At 35.3% G+C, this 21,990-nt stretch overlaps 1 protein-coding gene across 2 annotated transcripts in view; it reads left to right on the top strand.

Annotated features, from left to right (window-relative positions):
- The window catches only part of PDGFC (platelet derived growth factor C), a 219,655-nt gene that overhangs the window by 158,064 nt on the left and 39,601 nt on the right, over positions 1–21,990 (top strand). For both annotated transcript variants that reach the window (XM_078002393.1, XM_001093265.4), the window contains one exon: positions 10,800–10,980. In XM_078002393.1, the coding sequence (XP_077858519.1) occupies positions 10,800–10,980 (181 nt within the window). The remainder of the gene's footprint in view (positions 1–10,799; positions 10,981–21,990) is intronic.

Raw genomic sequence — 21,990 nt, 5'->3', positions numbered from 1 at the left:
AAGTTACAAAAAAAAAAATTCAGGTGTGATGCCTCGCACCTGTAGTCCCAGCTGCTTGTGAGGCTGGGATGGGAAGAATTGCTTAAGCTCAAGAGATGGAAGCTGCAGTGAGCTGTAATTGCACCACTGCACTCCAGCCTGTATGACAGAGTGAGACTGTTTCAAAAAAAATTGTATACTCACACTTTCACACACATTCACACACACACACACTCACACACACACAACATGCAACATTCCTTGGGATGTCTCAACTTTCATACTATATATACTCCAAGCCATCTTGTCCCACTCCTGAATTATTGCCAGGCTCTTCTAGCCTCTGTGCTTACCCAACCACAATCTGTTCTCATGGGAATCTATTATTAACTAAGGATCGTTTGTCCCTTCTGTATCTATTACAACTTTTTATCTTATTCTGTTACTAAAACAGCTAGAGCCTTTTTCCAAAATATTGGAAACTAATGGTGAGAATGGCCAGCACTATCTTTGTTCTGACTTTAATGAGAATGACCTTTAATTTGATCCAATATAATGCCTGTAGTTTCTGTTAAATAATGTTTTTACCTTGATTTGAAATTTTATGCTATTCACAGTTTACCCAGTTTTTATCTAAGTTGTTGATTTTATTACATTGTTTCAGTGTTTATGAGTATGATCATACAGCTTTTCTCCTCTTACTATTCTGAAGGGTCATTCTTAGTTCATCTTCATATTCATGAACTAAAGCCATACTCAGTCATAAAGTATTACAGGCATACCTTGGAGATATTGTTGGTTAGGTACCAGCTCACTGCAATAAAGCAAATATCACAGTTAAAATCACATGAATATTTTAGTTTCTCAGTACTTATAAAACTTACGTTTACACAATACTGTAGTCTATTAAGTATGCAGTAGCGTTATATCAGAAATTTGAGTTGTCATCTTTTTGCTCACATCCTGCCTCAATGTGGTGGCTGCTGACTGATCATGGTGGTGCTTATTGAAGGCTGGAGTGGCTGTGGCAGTTTATTAAAATAGGACAACAATGAACTTTGACATGTTGATTGATTCTTACTTCCATGAAATATTTCTCTGTAGCATTCAGTGCTATTTGCTAGCCTTTTACCCACAGTAGAACTTCTTTCGCAATTGTAGGTCAGTTCTCTCAGACCCTGCTGCTGCTCTATCAACTAAGTTTATGGAATATTCTAAATCCCTTGTTGCCATTTCAACAATGTTCATGGCATCTTCACCAGGAAAAATTTCAACCTTGAGGAAACAATTTGTTTACCCATCCATAAGAAGCAACTCCTCATTCATTCAATGTTTATCATGAAATTGCAGCAATTCATTTACCTCTTCAGGTTCAACTTCCAATTCTAGTTCTCTTGCTATTTCCACCACCTGTGCAGTTACTTCCTTCACCAAAGTCTTGAACCTCTCAGATTTATCCGTGAAGATTGGAACTAGTTTCTTCCAAACTCCTGTTAATGTTGATATGTTGACCTCCTCCCATCAGTCACAAATGTTAATGGCATCCAGAATGGTGAATCCTCTCCAGATTTTCAGTTTACTTTGCTCAGATTCACCAGAGGAATTACTATCCATGGCAGCTATTACCTTATGAAATATGTTTCTTACGTAATAAGACTTAAAAGTCAGAATTACTCCTTGGCCCATGGACTGCAGAATAGATGTTGAGTTAGCAGGCATGAAAACATAAATCTCCTTGTATGTACATCTCCATCAGAGCTCTTGAGTGACCAAGTGTATTGTCAATGAGCAGTAATATATTGAAAGAATCTTTTTTTCTGAGCAGTAGTAAGTTTAAAATATTTAGGAAACCATGCTGTAAACAAATGTGCCATCATCCAGGCTTTGTTGTTCCATTGATACAGCATAGGCAGAGTAGACTTAGCATAATTCTTAACAGCCCTAGCATTTTTGGAATGGTAAATGAGCATTAGCTTCAACATAAAGTCACCAGATGCATTAGCCCCTAACAAGGGAGTCAGCCTGTCCTTTGAAACTTTGAAGTCATTCTCTAGCTATCAAAGTACTAGATGTTATCTTCTTCCAATAGAAGACTGTTTCATCTACACTGAAAATCTGTGTTTTAGCATATCCACCTTTATCAGTTATCTTAGCTAGATCTTCTGGATAACCTGCTACAGCTTCTTCGTCAGTACTTTCTGCTTAACCTTGCAGTTTTATGTTATGAAAATGGCTTCTTTCATTTAACCTCATGAAGCAACCTCTCTTAGCTTCCAGCTTTTCTTCTGTAGCTTCCTTACCCTTCTCACCTTCATAGAATTGAAGAGAGTTAGGGTTTTGCTCTGGAATAGGCTTTGGCTTAGGAATGCTGTGGCTGGTTTGATTTTTCTATCCAGGCCACTCAGACTTTCTCCAACTCAGCAATGGAGCTGTTTTCCCTTCTTATCATTAGTGTCCTCACTGGAGTAGTGCTCATCATTTCCTTCAAGAACTTTTCTTTTGCAGTCACAACTTGTCTAACTGGTGCAAGAGACCAGGCGTTCATCCTGTCTTGGCTTTCAACATGCCTGCCTCAGTAAGCGACATTCTTTCTAGCTTTTGATTTAAAGTCAGACAGTGACTCTTTCACTTGAACTCTTAGAGGCCGTTTTAGGGTTATTAATTGGCCTTATTCCAATATTCTTGTATCTCAGGGAATAAGGAGGCTCAAGGAGAGGGAGAGGGAAGGAGAACAGCCGGTCTCTGGAGCAGTCAGAACACATCCATTTATTAAGTTCACCATCTTGTATAAATTCAGTCTGTGGCACCCAAAAACAATTAGTAACATCAAAGATCACTGATTGTAAATCACCATAACATATATAGTAATTATGAAAAAGCTTAAAATAATTGTGCAAATTACCAAAATGTGACACAGGGACACAAAGTTAGCACATGCTGTTAGAAAAAAAATGGCTTCCGTAAGACTTACTTTTGATGACACAGGGTTGCCATAAACTTTCAATTTGTAAAAAATGCAGTATCTGTGAAGTGCAAGAAAACAAGTTATGCCTGTATATCTTTTAATCAAATCATCTTTTAATCAAATCATATTTGATTAAATTTTACTTGGGAATTTTTGCATTTTATTCTATTTAAGAGTGATATTAGTCTTAATTTTTAATATCTAGTATTGCCATTTCAAAGAACCCTGATGCAAGATTTAGCGTAGGTTGGTTTGTTGGTTGGTTGGTTTGTTTGGAGATGGAACCTTGCTCTTGTTGCCCAGGCTGAAGTGCAGTGGTGTGATCTCAGCTCACTGCAACCTCTGCCTTCTGGGTTCAAGCAATTCTCCTGCCTCAGCCTCCCAAATAGCTATGATTACAGGCACCCGCCACCACGCCTGGCTAATTTTTGTACTTTTAGTAGTGATGGGGTTTCGCCATGTAGGCTAGGCTGGTCTGAAACTCCTGACCTCAGGTGATCCACCCACCTCAGCTTCCCAAAGTGCTGGGATTACAGGCGTGAGCCACCGCGCCCAGCCCTAGCCTAGCATTTTAAAAAGTAGTGGGGAAGATAGCTGCACTCATTAATTTTTTCAATTGTTTATATAAAATTGGAATGATTTGTTTTTTTAGAGTTAAATAGCACTCTTCTATGAAACTCCATGTTACTGCATCTTTTTTCTTAAGAGAGAGGGAGACAGAATCTTTCCATGTTGCCCAAGCTAGTCTTGCACTCCTGACCTCCCAAGCAATCCTTGACAGTCCTTTTCATTTCTTCTAGAGTTATTAGTCTCTTAACTTTTTCTTTTTCAGTAAATATTGATAATTTACATTTTCTTAGTCATCCATTTTATCTACTTTTTTAGGTTTAATTAGCATAAAGTGACGTAAAACATACTTATACTTTTAAAATATATTCTTATCTGTGATTATATCTTCTTCCTCATTGCTAACTTGGTAAACTCTCGATTTATTCTCTCTCTCTAACCCCTTGTTGAGAATCAGCTTTTTGTTTTAATTCTGAATTTTAACTTTAATTTTGATTGTATCTTTTTTTAAGTTTTCTTTTATTATTATTATTATTATTATTATACTTTAAGTTCTAGGGTACATGTGCATAACGTGCAGGTTTGTTACATATGTACACTTGTGCCATGTTGGTGTGCTGCACCCATCAACTCATCAGCACCCATCAACTCGTCATTTACATCAGGTATAACTCCCAATGCAATCCCTTCCCCCTCCCCCCTCCCCATGATAGGCCCCGGTGTGTGATATTCCCCTTCCCGAGCCCAAGTGATCTCATTGTTCAGTTCCCACCTATGAGTGAGAACATGCGGTGTTTGGTTTTCTGTTCTTGTGATAGTTTGCTGAGAATGATGGTTTCCAGCTGCATCCATGTCCCTACAAAGGACACAAACTCATCCTTGTTTATGGCTGCATAGTATTCCATGGTGTATATGTGCCACATTTTCTTAATCCAGTCTGTCACTGATGGACATTTGGGTTGATTCCAAGTCTTTGCTATTGTGAATAGTGCCGCAATGAACATACGTGTGCGTGTGTCTTTATAGCAGCATGATTTATAATCCTTTGGGTATATACCCAGTAATGGGATGGCTGGGTCATATGGTACTTCTAGTTCTAGATCCTTCAGGAATCCTTATAGCTTTTGTCTTTATTAATTTTCACCTGATATTTTCTTTTGATTTGCTTAATTTTTCTAGCTTTGTAAGTTGACCTCATGGTTTATATATTTGTAGGTTTTTTTAGTAATAACATAATTTTAAATGATTAGTTTCTCTCCACATAACATTTGTAAGCATTTCTCACAAGTAGAACTCTTCATGGTTTCATGAGAATTACCCATTCATGTGTTGTGAGTCCTGTGAAGCATGCCTGTTGGTTTTACTTACACATTTCCATGTGGGTTTAAAACTCTTCATAAAGAATTTAGAGTGGCTGTTCATAAATATTACTGAATTAATTAAAATATCTATAAAATTTATAGGCCCAAATTACCAAGTTGACTACTCAGTTTTATCTGTACAGCCCTAATATTTCTCCAGTCACTGAACAAGACCATTTGGCCAATCCAAATACAGATACAGAAATTCTCTGCAGTTAGGCCTTAAAATAAAGCAGATATAATTATATAGGCATATTTTAAATATAATAAGCAGTATGGCTTAGCACTTAAGAGCATGGGCTCTAAGATTTGATTCCTGAAAGTGAAGCCTTTGCTTTACAGTTAGTTGCTGGTGTGACCTTGGCCAAGTTACTTTGCTTTTCTATATTTTGTAACTAATAGACTGGATGGAGGAAAAGTGTTAATTTTTATGATTATTGTGAGGATTAAATGAGTTACTATATAAAAAGTACATTAGAAAAACAGTGTCTGCCACATAGGAATCACTTAATAAATGTAATTATTATTTTTTTTAAAATTACTTTTATTATAATTTAAAGCATAGATAAACAATTTGCTGTCGAAGTGGGAATCTAAAACTTCTATTTTTGTGTACCAGTTGCATTCTGCTAGATTAAAATATAAGCCAATGCCCACTGGAGAATGTTTGTCATCTTCTTAATTTTATTACCTTTCTCAACAGGCTCAGACTCCAGTTGACATTTGCAGGGCTGGGCCTTTTTAAAATCCACATTCATCTGCTGGCAGGGTTTCACACTACCGACAGGTTTGATAATTCATGGGGTAGATTTAATTGACAGGGTTTTAGTTAGCATGAACTAGAAACAGCCTGTTTTGCAGGCTTGGTTTATTTTTGCTGAAAGAAGCTGAGTGTCAGACAATTATGTTTACTAATGAATTCATTTCTTGGGTATACTCCTTAAAATTCTCAGGAGTAAAAAGGACATCCTCATGGCCTCAGTTTTTTAATTCCCACATGAGAACGAAAATTTTGTCTACAACACCAGACTTGTTTGTTAAACATAAAAGAACATAAATCCTCCACAGATCCCCAGGGGTGTGTTAGAGAAAGGGAGTGATCATTATAAACCACTTAGCCCTGTATGCTCTGTATCATGTTGCCATGAGAAAGTGATGTTTGATTGGCTCATAAAATAGTTTTAGTAAATCCTTTAAATACTGACATGGGCAATTGTGCACATTGGAAATTAATACCTGAGAGCGTATTATAAGGATTACCGTGTCTCCAGAACAGTCACCTAGGCATGTGTAGATTTCTGAATGTAAGGATGACTGTGTTTTGTGATTTCACTTTGATGTGTCAGTACTGCTCAGTTTTATCATCCCCCTTTCATTTGGCTATGGCCCACAGATATGTTTTTCATCATTGTTTTCTCTCTTCATTCTCTCCTTGATGTTTGAGCTGTTAGCATACATCAGCCAACCAACCTTTGCTATGAATCTCATATTCTGCCAATGGTGTTGTGTCAGAAAATAAGAGAAATACCAAGTTGTTAAAGCAGACGACTTGATTTAATGCATTATTATTTTTCTGTCCTCACTTTGCATTCCCAAACAAGTTGAAAGGAAATATGGAATCAAGTGGCAATGGTGTGTGTCTGTGTGTGTGTAAATAATTATTTCATTAATAACTTTAAATTCCATAGACATCTTAATAGTTATTGTGTATGACCATAAAAATTAATGGTAGAATAATTGCATGAATTTTAGAATTATATATTTTTGTGTGACACGAGTTCTGAGAAAATCTCGAAATGCCTAATTTACTATGAAACAATTAGTAGCATGTGCTAAGTTCTACTGTTTTATAGACAAAGAACACAGTACCTTATTAGATGTTAATTTCATTTAAACTTTATGGAGTACAAAACCATATAGATTTTTCAAAGCACTGTCATAAATATATGCACTAGACTTGCATGAGCATGTAAGAATTAGTTGCCAGCTGTCTCGCTGCAAATCCAGAAATTTTCATAAGGATTATTTTCTAAATAGTATCAAATTCAGTTGGAAATCTTCATGAAATAATAATAATATGCTTATCACCCTTCTCCTGTTTACAGGACAGTGGATTTTGTATCGACATCAATTAGATAAGGCACAAGTTAAGATATTTTTGTTCTTAATGAAGTGTTAACATTTTAATCTAGATATTTCTGTCCTTAAAACCCTTTTAAAAATACTTTTAAAGAAGTTACAGATCATATAACATATGAGGTAGTTTATCTTTAAACAGAAATAAAAAGAAAATTATATAAAGTAAAGTAGCTATGTGAGATGTTAATTTTAGACTTCCTGAAGAGAATATTATTTTCTCTTTAGATAAATGCTTTTTATATTAGAAAAATTAAAATGGTTATTTTGAAAAATGGTCTCAAGAAAATTTTGTACACAGTGTGTTCTGCTGAAGCAGTTTATGCCAAATCCAATGATACTTTTTAGTTTTCACCTCTTTGGTCTTTCTTTGGCACTTGGCATTATTGACCACTCCTGCTTCAGGTGAAATTCTCTCTTCTCTCTTACCTTAACCTCTGCACCCTCCCTCACAGTTGCTTCCCTCTTATTTCCCTGACTGCTTCTTCTCAGGATGCTTTTGTTAAAGGATCTTTTCTTTTGACCCACACTTGAAACGTTACTGTTTCCTCAGATTCCTCGAACATGTGGTGATTACATGTCTGTGTTACTCCCCTATACGAAACCTCCAGTGGCTCTGCCTCTTAAGTGCAAGGGTGGCCAACTCAGATGCCAAAGGGCAAATATAAGTAAATGAAGCTAATCTGGATTTTTTTAAATCATAGAAAGTAGATGGGGATTTTTAAAACCTAGAAGGAACACGCCTCGTGTAAAGCTTTTTTCATTTAGTCCCAGCCTCAGTTGCTGTGAGGCCAAGTATTCATTCCTTCACTCACCAAATACTGACACAGGGTTTACTATGTGCCTGGGATGTAGGTGCTCAGGATAAGACAGTAAAGTAAACAAAGATATCTACTTTGCTGAAGCTGACACGAATTCTGGAGAGGAGCCCTCGTGGAGTCACACGAAGCTAATGACATTTATTATTACCAGATCTTCAATTTTTTTAAAACCAAACATCCAGGTTTTCTATGAAATTCCATTTTTTAAAATATTGACAAAATTTTTAAAGAGACATCGAGCCCATTGGAATTGTACCTACATGTTTTCAATATTGGCCTACCAAATAACAATTTAACATCTTATTACCATGCAATACCAAAACCTTCTCACCTGCATCTATTTGTCCACCTTGATCTCCATCTGATTTTTGTTTCCCACCCTCAATTCACAATTGACCATGCTTAGCCCTTTCTTTCTTCTATTACATCGTATGTATTGTACTTATTGCTAGATTGCATTTTCATCCCCCACCCCATTCACCCCTTGTCAATCAATACTCATTGAAAGCCCAAATGTGAAGTCCTTTGTAAGCTGACCTTCATCTCACTGTATAAAATTACTCTCTTTCTTCTACTATTCCACAGTATTTCTTACATACTCTAATTAGAGCACTTACCAATGTGTTTTATGGACCCAGAACGCAAAAAAGCTATAGTTTTGTGTTTGTATCCTGAGAATCTAGCAGAACAGTTTGCGCCAAATCAGTGCTTCATAAATCCCTGTCGAATGAGTGGTGGTAGCCTGCATCGCACAGGCTCACCTCCCAAGCACAGAACAAGCAGAACAAATGAATAGAAGCTTTGTTTCATGTGTAGACAACCCTGATATAAAAACTACCATTTGATAAAAATGATAATTATCAGCTTTTCTACCAGATAGATCTGAAATATCTACGTACGTCTGCTATACCCAGCATCCCCGAACCACACACACACACCGTCCAACCCTTCCACATCCCGCACACACATACGCTAAAACTCCTGGAATGGTTATACTGTCTGGCTTATGTATATGTAACTTATAACCCTGGACTTCTCACGTGATGTAGCAAAATCACATCTTCTCTTTGTCTTTGTGTTTTCTTATTCACTGCTTTTAAACTTCTAAGGTTATGTTAAAAGGTAGGTGTGCAGAGGTGGGAGGGGTGCAGGACAGAGATGGGAGACAAACTTTCTTGAGTGGCAACTCTGTGCAAAGAGTGTTTTAGGTGCTGCACATGTGCTGTCCCATTTTTCCTTTCTTCACATATCTCTGAGTTAGGTAGCAGTCTTCCCAGTTTACCAGTGAGGAAAATGGAGCTGAAGTAGTTTAAGTTCCATGCCATAAGAGAGTTCTAGATACTTCAGATTTATAAGTATAATTGTTTCATTATACACTTTGTCTTTTTTCAGCAACTTTTTCTTTTGTATGTTTAATACTACATAAAATGTAGTGTTTTTGGTAGTCTGGTATCTACTGAACTTAAAATTTTGAAAAAAATCTATCGGTGGTTTACAACCGTGTCAGACTTCCTTTTAACAAAAGTTTTGCAATGCCGTGTTTAATATTCTGAAATGCAATTCATAAAAGCAATTATCTATCTATATGCAAAATTGTTTTAAAAATATATTGCCTGCATGTTATATAAATCTATAACAAAGTAATTTATTTTAAAATAACGTGTTTCAGTATATAAATGAACAGTAACAATTACCCTAGAAAAATAAAGGAAGATGTCAGCATCTTTTAAGTAGACTCATTGTGAATAACAGCTATAAATATAGACTAATATGAATATGTTTGTTTTAGTTGGAATGAAAATAGTATAACCAGCATTCCTGTTAGTGACATGTTTTTCCAAGTGAGTAACTCTTAGTAAAGTTATAAACAAAATACAGAAAATTCCCTCAGCTTACTCTATAGTTGACTTTCTTGAAAATTTACCTTACCTAAAGCAGTGCAAAATATATATGCGTTTATACATGAGATGATGTAAGTTTCCAAACTTAGATGACCCGTAGTAGAAATTGCACCTGCATGAAATGTCCAGTGAAATATTTGAAAGGCGTGGAGGACATGGGGCAAATACTCATTTTCAGAACTTTCCAGTGTTGAGTTTTTGTGGACCTTGCCTGCTACATTTCAGTCACGCCCTTCTCACCCCCAATCATTGAGACAACCTAAAATGTTTCTACAGATTTCCGAAACACTCTGTCATGGGGCAGCACTGGTCTCAGGGAGCACCACTGATCCAAACCTTCCAAGCCAAAAGTTGACACGTGTTTAAAACAATCACTTATTCCTCTGTTTAAGATACTGTGTGTAGGGAAATATAAAATAGAAATATGTAAGAACTGGTTCCTTTCTTCAAGGATTAACAGCCTAAGAAGATGGATCACTTATACACATATGTGGTTAGTTAGAAATATGTGTTTATCAAAAAGAGAAAGATGACAGTAAGCTGAGAACACCCAGGAAGGTCACAGAAAGGAAGAATGGTACCAAGTGAGGTACGAAAGATACGTATACAATGAAGTAGCTCTAGGAAAGCTTGCATCACTGATGGGGAAAGAGAGCCAAGGCCCCTGGCTGGATGAAAGAGTTACTCTCAGAAAATAAAGTAATAATAGGTATTAAAGGTGGAGTCACAGTGTCAGGTCCAAATGAAAATTATATTCAATAATTCATGAATTGAATGTCAGATATGGTTGCTCCTTACAAAATGTTTAAGTTTTAGGATAGTTATTTAGTGAATTTGGAATTCGTCAATAGAAAAACTAAGGACTCCAAATAGACTCATATTTCTTTAACTTGGGACTCATTTTCAGTTGTGTCTCTTCTTTAGAGTACTTAATTACATGCTCCCAGTTTAATTTTGGATTAACTCATTGCCGTGGTCCATGAAGTCATAGCATTCACAGACAGGAAACTTGTAATTGCCAGAATAACAGATTATGAAATGATGTCTTTTCCCCTTTGTCTTTTTGCAGGTATGATTTTGTAGAAGTTGAGGAACCCAGTGATGGAACTATATTAGGGCGCTGGTGTGGTTCTGGTACTGTACCAGGAAAACAGATTTCTAAAGGAAATCAAATTAGGATAAGATTTGTATCTGATGAATATTTTCCTTCTGAACCAGGGTTCTGCATCCACTACAACATTGTCATGCCAGTAAGTACCACTTTGAGATCCCCTTATTTAACTCGATCAGCTCTTTGTTTATTTTTATTTTTCTCCTCTTACACATGAGAATCAGAAAAAAAAATAAGAAAACGAACCTAGCTGGGATTTCTTTTTTATGTAAATAAAAACTCTGTACATGCCAAGCCAGCAATTAATTAGGCAAATTAGAAAATATAAAATCAATATTTACCATTTTATATTATATTTATATTGTATTGTTAAGCAGAAATTTCCCTTTTTGATTGCTCTGGAGTCTATGAAATATTATCTAGGCAACTGATTAAATAAAGAAAATTTAAGTATTAGTTAAGGGTATAGCTAAAAAGAAACAATAAAATGCAAACAGAATTTTGAAAATAATTTATTCATTTAGTAATAGTAGAATCATTTATCATGTATTGTTGAAGTTAAAGGAGAAATCTCTGAAGTATGTTATAAATGTCATAACTTGTGTATAAGTTTTGAACTTTGGTCAGTTTTCTTATGTAGATTATTTAAGATATCCCAAATTGTATTCCATTCTGAAATACTTTTTGCCAGTATGTATTCTGTACCATTTTCTTTGTTACTTTCCAATTTTTTTTTTTTTTTTTTTTGGGATAGAGTCTCGCTCTGTCGCCCAGGCTGTAGTGCAGTGGCCAGATCTCAGCTCACTGCAAGCTCCGCCTCCCAGGTTCACGCCATTCTCCTGCCTCAGCCTCCCGAGTAGCTGGGACTACAGGCGCCCGCCACCTCGCCCAGCTAGTTTTTTGTATTTTTTAGTAGAGACGGGGTTTCACCATGTTAGCCAGGATGGTCTCGATCTCCTGACCTCGTGATCCTCATGACCTCGGCCTCCCAAAGTGCTGCGATTACAGGCTTTCCAAAATTTTTTAAAGTTCAGTATAATACTTTAATATTTTTAAATTTAAATTTAATAAAATGTAACAAACAATTCTACCTATAAATAAAAAATGTTAATGGTAGACAGAAATGTATGTTTTTATTAGATAATAGTTTAATACCGATTATTTGCTTGATTAAAGCCACTAAGAATCTATTTAATATACTTTTACAGTATCTTGTTTCACAGAACTTAGTGAGTTAAATATTTTTTAGGCTAGGGTGGCCTTGAGGGCTATGGGTACACTTTCACAAAGTGAAATATTTCTCAAATATTTAAATATGGAATATATTAAATTGTAGTAAAAAACACACTAGCAAGTCTTTGTGAGAGCAGAGGTTTTTATTCATCCCAAACATGTGACAAAATAACTTTAAATTAAGGATATTATTTCTATTTTAAATGAACTTCTCTCCATATTATATTAATTTAAATGTGTATAAATAGCAATCTACTGTCCTCCTATGGAATAAAACACAAAAGCTAAAATGTATAAATATCACCACTAAAGGGTTTTTTTTTCTGATTTTATGACTACATAGATTTTCTGGTTTTGTAACCCAAGGAGTTATATGCATTAAATCAAATATGTAAAGATAAATGCATACTATATGTATGTACTACACATATACATAGTGGACATAGTGTATGTATGGTATTTATAGTAGCTAGCTCAGATCTGAGCACATAATAGTCTCTCAATAAATACTTGAATGCTGAGTTGATCATGCAATTCAGTCACCCAGCTTAACTAATAGAGGATTTACTCTATGTGTGTGAATGTTGTCAGATTCATGAGCCTTGTGATGAAGTAAGAACCCAACGGTTGATTGAAAGTGCCATCCATCCTCTTGGCTAAGAAAGGCCTTGTCACCAGGGTTGACCTATTATCAGAGATTCTCTGTGACTGAGACCAGACACCACATCTGGGAGACTTTAGGCCAAACGTATGTCATTGGTTCCATTGTTGGAATTGAATTCACCACATTTTTAAATGATTGTTGAAATGGATTGGTAAATTGTCAGTATGGACTTCAGTGGGCTATTGTTGACTCTCCTGGCCTCTATTGAGCCAGGCTTTGTGTGGCAACTACGTTGACCTATACTGGGCCGTAGATAATGGAGATACGTGGGGAGAAAAGGCATAGGAGTTCTTGTAGTTAAACTATGTTTAGGAAAACAATAGGCTTTTGGACTGGAAGAAACAGGAGAGCATGAAGGTAGGACCCTACAGTGCCTAATAAGTATAACTTGGTGATTTTAATTTTTAAGATTGCTTTCTGGAGAAATTATATGAATTTTTACAATCTCACAAGCTTTGGTTTTTCTGTGTTTAAATTTACTTTGACAATTAACCTGCCATTTCTTCACCTGTCCTTTGCCTTGGTTCCATATATCCATTCATCTCTCTACTTACAGCCACATTCATTCTACTCTTAATAAACTGCCTGCAGAAGGGTGAGATCTGATGAGTTAGAATTTGACAAGTGGTTATGCTGTGGAGCCTGGCAGAATGTTTTGAATTATCATTGTGTACTCCTAAATTACACTCCTCCCTCCATGCACCGCCTCCACTACCCACACTTTACTAACAGGGTGCAATCCATCAATCTTATCTATGTATCAGATTAATGAAAGCCTAAAGCAAGAAAGTGTGCCTCTTGGACAGCCGACTTAAAAGTTCTTGAGGCATTTGCTCGGGTCCCTCCAAGCTCCTGGATGATCTCTGATGCTTTTATTTTTCTTTTTGCTCTGGATAAACTTCCTATCAGCACACTCAGTTCCCCAGAGGCAACGGTCTCATTGATTAGAAACCTGCCTCTGCAAAATGCCACTATAGGTTCCACTGGCCACAATGATTTCTTTGTAATCATAAAAATAATATTAACTACTAGTTTATAATAGACAATTAACTTTCTGCATTGGGATTTGGCAGGAGTGCCTAGCACAATGCCATTCACATTGTAGCTGCTTATTAAGATTCTACTCATCTGACAAAGGGCTAATATCCAGAACCTATAAAGAACTCAAACAAATTTACAAGAAAAAAAACAAACAGCCCCATCAAAAAGTGGGCAAAGGATATGAACAGACATTTCTCAAAAGAAGACATTCATACAGCCAACAGACACATGAAAAAATGCTCATCATCACTGGCCATCAGAGAAATGCAAATCAAAACCACAATGAGATACCATCTCACACCAGTTAGAATGGCGATCATTAAAAAGTCAGGAAACAACAGGTGCTGGAGAGGATGTGGAGAAATAGGAACACTTTTACACTGTTGGTGGGATTGTAAACTAGTTCAACCATTATGGAAAACAGTATGGCGATTCCTCAAGGATCTAGAACTAGATGTACCATATGACCCAGCCATCCCATTACTGGGTATATACCCAAAGGATTATAAATCATGCTGCTATAAAGACACATGCACACGTATGTTTATTGCGGCACTATTCACAATAGCAAAGACTTGGAATCAACCCAAATGTCCATCAGTGACAGACTGGATTAAGAAAATGTGGCACATATACACCATGGAATACTATGCAGCCATAAACAAGGATGAGTTTGTGTCCTTTGTAGGGACATGGATGCAGCTGGAAACCATCATTCTTAGCAAACTATCACAAGAACAGAAAACCAAACACCGCATGTTCTCACTCATAAGTGGGAACTGAACAATGAGATCACTTGGACTCGGGAAGGGGATCATCACACACCGGGGCCTATCATGGGGAGGGGGGAGGGGGGAGGGATTGCACTGGGAGTTGTACCTGATGTAAATGATGAGTTGATGGGTGCTGACGAGTTGATGGGTGCAGCACAGCAACATGGCACAAGTATACATATGTAGTTATGCACATGTACCCTAGAACTTAAAGTATAATAATAATTTAAAAAAAAATAAATTAAAAAAAAAAGATTTCATAGAAATTCAGTCATTTCATCTTAGAGTTGTCTAAAACCCACAGAGAGCTATAGTACCTTCCTATTTATTATATGTCACCTTTGTTCCTGTCACACAACAGAGATAATTCATAAACTGAAAAGCAGTAGACTCACAGTAATGACACCAGAGACTCTGCTGTCCTAAAACCTTAGGCTATATTACCAAAGACATATTCTTGCATTAGTTAAAGAATTGCCTGGTTTTCTTTTTAGGGAAAGCAGTGAGGAGTGGGAATTAGTGGGACATCCACTGAAGTTAAAGAATTTAGTGCATGCTAATGATTTTATAAACATTAGTATATACAGTTGACATCTGCTTTTTATAATCAACCCAATGAATATTTTGCATGCATTAATATACAGAAAAAATTTTAAGTGAGTTTAATCACATTTTTTTCTAGGACAAATTATGGGTAAAGTTGATTTTAAAATTCTTTGTATTTCACAGGTAAAGAGATAGCCCTGTAGCCTTATTTGGGAATATAAATGGATATCTGGTTCTGGTCAACATTTAATACTCCTTGGTTCTGATTACCATGTGTCTTAGAGGCAGAGTTTTAATACATTAGTTAGAATTTTCAGAAACAGTTTTTGCCACACAGGTTGCCATTAAAAATTATGTTCACCCTTGTAAGATGATTTACCCACTCTTCTTTTCCTCAATTTATAAATAATAGAACATATAGTTAAATAAGAGATGACTTGTTCATTTGAATAAAGTGATGCTGTTCTAATATTTAAAGATTTTACATATTTATTATAAATATCAGTACTTTCCTTTTGTTAGGATTTCCATATCATTTTCTTGATTCACAGGTACTTTACAATAAGACATAAATAAAATTTTTCTCTCCATTTTTTCATTTGGTATTATAAACTAAACATAGTTTTAGAAATAACTTTAGCATACGGTATTTACTTGAGGTTATAGCTAGTTGTAGCTTTTTAAAACAGTAGTACTAGAATGTCTACATAATTTTAAAATTATAATATTTCAATGATATTTTAGAGAATTATTTATGGAAATATTATTCTCCAGTCATGCTCCATTAATAACTAATAAAAAATAAATCCATGAAAATTGATGCCAAATGATACATACAGTGTTCAACTTTTATAGTTGTGCCTAAGGAGTTAATGTCTTTGATTTTTTTTTTCCCCTTTCTGCTAAAAGAGAGAAAAAAAAAAGACCTGGTAGATTAGCAGTGAGAGATTGTTTGGGAAGAAATGAAGCAAAACTGAAATAAAACAGTGCAAGCTTGTTTCTGTTTGGAGGCCACACACAGTGAGAGCCCAGAACACATTTCAGATCTTTTAGAAAGAAAGGAAAATTTCTTGTTTAATTTTGGAGTAATTTATAATAGATTATATATGTTTTACTCTGTGTACTGTAGCATAAGCACCATTATTTAAAATGTTAAGAAACCTAAAAAGGCTGAAATAATAACTTTTCCTCCAGAATCAAAAGACCTTATTAAAAGTTTCATTTCTCAGTTCTAAAAAGTACTGCATATTGTTTTGGTCAGAAAACTGCTTCAATTAAACCATACCTATTTTTAAGTGAAATATACAAATCTAAATATGAATTTTTAGTTATTTTAGTCTTATATTTAGAACTATTCTTCTTGAGTACAATGCTATTTGTTGTTTTTTTGATGCCTATGAAATTTGAGGATTTTCTTATTCTCCCTCCAATTTGGTTAACATGAAAAATGATTACCACTGATTTTTCTTAAATGGTTTTATTGAATATTATATTTTTCAGTCTCTTAGTCTAAGGTTTCTGATCCAAAGTAATGATAATGTTTACAATAATTTATTTACTTGTTTCCATTTAATGAATATATCAGTTTAGATTAAGAGAAATAGAAGTTATAGCCACTATACAAATTGAGTCGATGTATATTTACCCTCTTTTTCTTTGCCTGATAAGATGGGCAGGGGATGGATGAACTGAAGAGTACTTTAACTCACGCACTTCAGTGAACCTCATCTTCTTTTAAGTTGCCTCCTAATTTGTTCTATCACTTGTATGATTTTACATTTTAAAAAGCTATGTATAATCAATGATACTTGTTTGGATATTGAATCTTGTTTATTCTTTTTATTAAATTATATACAAAGATTAAATAATAATATAGACTAGTATGTAAGTATTATAGCCACATTATAACCGCAACTGTGTGTTTTTCTTAATGGTGATTTTGTAAATGACTTATCCAGAGTTCAGTGGGCGTACTGGCCAGCATGCCCTGTAGAAGGGTGTAGGGTTTCTGTGGGGAGGGGTTAGAAGGACACTTGATGCCTGAGGTGCTATTAAGGAATGCATGACTGATTGCCAAAGTGGTTATTAATTATGCAGGATACGGTGAACAAAGCGGCACAGTGAATATTGAAGTGAGAGGGGGAGAAGAGGAGGGAGGATTTTTTTTTTCATCCCTTCTGACATATGCCAGTAGGTAATTTCACTGTTAATATCATGTCAAGAAAAGTCTTAACTGAAAGCCAAATTTGCTTTTATGTTCAGGTTAAGAAAAAATCCAACCAACTCTCAAACAAGGCTTCAAATACATTAATTCACTTTCTTTCCTAGGGAAAAAAGCAGCATGCCTAGAATAAAAATACTTAGAGCAATATAATAACACCAATCCTACAGAAAAAAACATTAGTGGCAGGATGTGCTCAAGATTTTTTTAAATGTTAAATTTTCATAACTTATTGCATTGCATTCCCCTATTGTTAAACAAATTCTAATAAGTCAACCTTTATTTGAAAACTTACTTAAAAATGGATTTGTATTTACCTCAAGGAGAATTAAGAGAAAATTTAGATTCTTAGAATTTTTTTGTATTTAGAGACTGGAAGAGGTATTTCAAGTACTGTTTATCTATACTGTAGTCTGAAGCACTTGTTGAATGATTAGATTTTTATTAAAATATACAATATACTTGTATATTTATGCAAGGAGTCTTGAGATGACAGTATTTTATTGCATCTAGGAAATTATATAATTGCTATAGAGACTAAACTCCTACTTGGCTAAGAATTGCTTAATGTATTTTTCAATTCTACTTCTACTCCATGGGCACAATGCTCTCTTTCATATGATGATCATGGTGTCTCTGTTTCATTTCTACTGATTCTTTTTGTTCCAGTTAATTTCTTGCTGTCTAAGAAAGAATTTCACAGATGATATGATTTGTAGTTAGAAAGAAAAAGGCTATCAGCACTATGTAGGAATGGTAAATGGCAGACAGATTATTGTAAGTCATTTTATAAGAGGGTTGTAAATAAAATCGTAGACTAATTGAAAGCTTGAGGTTTGATTGATTCATATTTTATAGCTAAAGCCACAAAGATTTAAAAGCTTGGAGATAAAATGGCAACCTCACAACTCTTTCCATCTAAACCTGATAGAAAGAGTTGTTTTCTAGAAATAAGTATGGTGCAAGTTAAAATTATAAATTACATAGTTTTTCTTCAATATTCCCACCCATTCAACACTCTAAATACCTTAATTGATCAGATATTTGTTGAGAAAATTCAAAGATGTATATAATATCACCCTTGGTCTCTGATAACTTACCTCGTTTTGGAGGAAAAAAATACATACCTGTAAAAATACAGAATGTGACTGTCATATTGAGTGGTTTGGAAAGATTTTGAGAAGGAAGATGGGAATGTGGAGAGCAGAGGGATGTCATAACCCTTAGATTAAAGAAAAAAATCAATAAGCAATCAGACAAAAACTCCAGGAGCTATTCAGTATAAATTTTTTCTCAAATGCATTATAAAAATCTCTCAAGAGCTTATTAAAAATGCTTGTTATCAGATTAGTCAGGGATCCTCATTTTCTTAGTCTGGGGTGATGCTCAGTTATCTGTATTTTCATCAGATATGCTTGGAGATTCAGTTGCTCTAAACTATAGTTTGATCAGAATACATTTGCTTTTTTTTCAACTTGCCAGCATTAACAGAGTTTATTTATTTATTTATGTTTTACAGTTACTTTTATTTCAAGATTTTAGTGAATTTTTTTATATTCAAACAAATGAATTTTATATGAATAGATGGGAAACTCTGCATATTTAATACATGTGTTCTCTTTATTTTTCAGGGTTGCAAAAAGAGTGGGACTTTCCCATAAAATTAGGTAGATATATTTCAGTTTTTAGCACTTGTATGTATTGTACCAGCTCTTCCAAGCAATATATTAAAGACTATCAATTTTGTCAACTCTCAGTGGCTGTTACCCACGGAACTATGCAAGATTGTCCTCTGCCTTCTTTTCTGTTCAACACTAAACTTGTTTGATAAATCACAGATGACACAGAATTTAATAGTTCCAGCATTGAAGCACAATTCTAGAATAGATATTCATTCATTCTACAACATTAGACACTGTTAGTAAAATAAGACATTTCCAGTTGTCAAGAAATATTCTTCCATTTTCTATATTTTTTACATTTAATTTTGTCATTAATTTTGCACCTATTTCTAAATGGCAAATATTTCTCTTACATTTATTACAAAAATAGCAGTTCATACCACTTTCCCCTTCCTAAATGACTTTTCTGCCTTTTGTAGGCAGGCACTTCCAATTTTTTGAACTGACTTTTTAGAATTTACCTCTATGACTCTATTTAACATGCTTTTATATCTACTTCTTCACTCTTTTACAAATTACCTATCGATTTCTCATTGGAAGATGAAGCCATCTTTCACTTTCTTTCACCCTCCTGCCTTTACCACACATACAGATACTTCCCAGCACCCCATCCTCTATTATATCCTGATTATATCAAATACAAATTCATTGTATTTGATATACATGGTAGCTCTGTAGTCATTTTTCACAGCTGAGCCATGAACTGTATACCATGACTACATTTCTGTTTCTGTTCTTTTTATGTTTCCCTTGGAATTATTTTTTGGTTTGTATAGCTTTTATATTTCATCACTGATTCATCCTGAAACTGTTCCTCAGATTGTGTAAATCTCTTCTCAGTACAATCAGACACATTTGGTTTTCTAACAATTTCGTGTTCTTGACGAAATCTTTGCTGCAGCCATCTGGCCTGCTCCAATGTGGACTGCTCACCCTTTAGAATGGCTGCACAGCGTCATCCTTGCAATCTCCTTCTGCCATCATCCTGACCATTCCTTTTGACATTTCCTTGCATTAGATCCTCTGTTTGCTGGATCTTTTGTCTTCCTGTGTCTCAATTTACTTCTTTGTGAACAGAGTAAAACTTCCATGAACATACTGAGAAAATGGAGCATCAGAGATAAAATTTTTGCAGTCTTGCATAACTTAAAATGCTCTAAGTATTAACCCTCAAACTTAAATGAATACTGATTAAGTCTAGAATTTAAGCTGGCCACTTAAAAGTCGATTGGACATTCTGTGCATGTGGATGGGCTTGCCCACTATTGTTTTTACTCTATTGCATGCTGGCTCAGTCAGTTTCTTGAAAACACTCTGATTCCTCTGATCTGTTTTCTAAGAGTATAAATACTGGCTACCAGTTTTCTAAACTAGAAGCTGAGTTGATTAACACCGAGATATTTGGCATTGTATACATCTAATATATATAAGTTTTTGTATATGTAAAATGTGTGTGTGTATATATACATATATATATATATATATATACGTGTGTGTGTGTGTATAGGTTTCTACTCTACCTTCTCCATACCCTCAACTCTGCTTGGGTTTTCCACAGAACAAATCAGAACTGTCAGTCTTCTGCCAAGAGAAAACCAGATTTGGGGTATATGACAGTTTCGTTAACAGATTTTCAGTTGTTCGTTTATTGTTCCTTTATATATATTTGATTGCTTCTTGGCTGTGTCCCTGCCAAATTTTGCAAAGCCCACCAATCCAGTGACGACACATCAACCTCCTTTTCAGTTTTTGGAATTTTATTGCTGTTGACTCTTTTCTGATTTTCTTTGGCCTTAAGGGTGTAAACCAAAAAGTGTGTGAGACAGATCTGAATCAATTTAGAAGTTTATGTTGCCAAAGTTAAGGATATACCCAGAAGAAAACAACACAAAATCATGAAAACAGTCTGTGGCCCATGCCTTTCTCCAACAACGAAGTTGAGGGCTTCAGTATTTAAAGGGAAAAGTTGGGCTAGAGGGGAAAGAGGGAAGATATTTTAACCACATGTTGCAAGAAAAAAGGAGGAGGTAGGAAAATAGACAATTATATATTCCTCTCAGGCTCACTAATTTGGCTTTTTGTGTAACATAGGGTGAACATAGAGTAGCTACCCACCTGTGGAGATATTTTGCCTTTTATCTGTCCCTATCTACTTAGGAACAAAAGGAAAAGCAGCGTCTTGTATGACTGAGGTTTCAGCTTATTTTTTTTTGCTTTTGGCATAGTGAGTTGGGGTTCTGAGTTTTTATTTTCCTTTCACAAGGGATTATGCATTTTGAAATACCTTTAGAATTAATAATTTCAGAAGAGAACAGAGCCACAATTACCGTCTTTGCATTCTTTCTTTATTAGTGGAATTCGTATGTTGATGTTCCTATTAAAGATTTACTTTATATTTGATTAATACAACATTCGAAACACTGCACAAGTATATTAAGGACATAGTATGTGCCAAATGCCATGCTCTGTAAATGGCTTCCAAGGAAGAACTCTCCATTTCCCTCCTATGGCAGATAAAATAAACTCTAGTAGGAGATGCTTTGCATGATTATGCTAATATTGTGTTTACTTTTAATGTAAGAATGGCATACATAGAGGTTGATACTGTAACCTTCCATGGGGCTCGTTTTGTCAAGTGCCCAGGTAGAGCTTGATTTATCAAGATAGGGGACTTGCATGAGAGATAGCGTTTAATGCACATAGAGCCAGCTAAACAGGGGCTGGAACTTTATTGTTACTCAAATCAGCCTCCCCAAAATTCAGAGGCTAGGGTTTGTCAAGGATAGTTTGGCAGGCAAGGGAATGGGTGCTGCTGACTGGCTGTGGATGCAGTCATAGGGGCATGGAAAATGATCCTTTTACTCTGACTCTGCTTCTGGGTGGGGGCACAGGACCCGTTAAGAGTCTGGGTGGAGCTATTGGTCATCAGAAATGCAAACGCCTGGAAAGACATCTAAAAGACCAATCTTAAGTTCTACAATAATGATGC

The sequence above is a fragment of the Macaca mulatta genome, chromosome 5 (assembly GCF_049350105.2).
Source record: "Macaca mulatta isolate MMU2019108-1 chromosome 5, T2T-MMU8v2.0, whole genome shotgun sequence".
Lineage (NCBI taxonomy): Eukaryota > Metazoa > Chordata > Mammalia > Primates > Cercopithecidae > Macaca > Macaca mulatta.
Note: the sequence above shows the minus strand (reverse complement) of the source record. Positions and strands in the feature narration are given on the sequence as shown.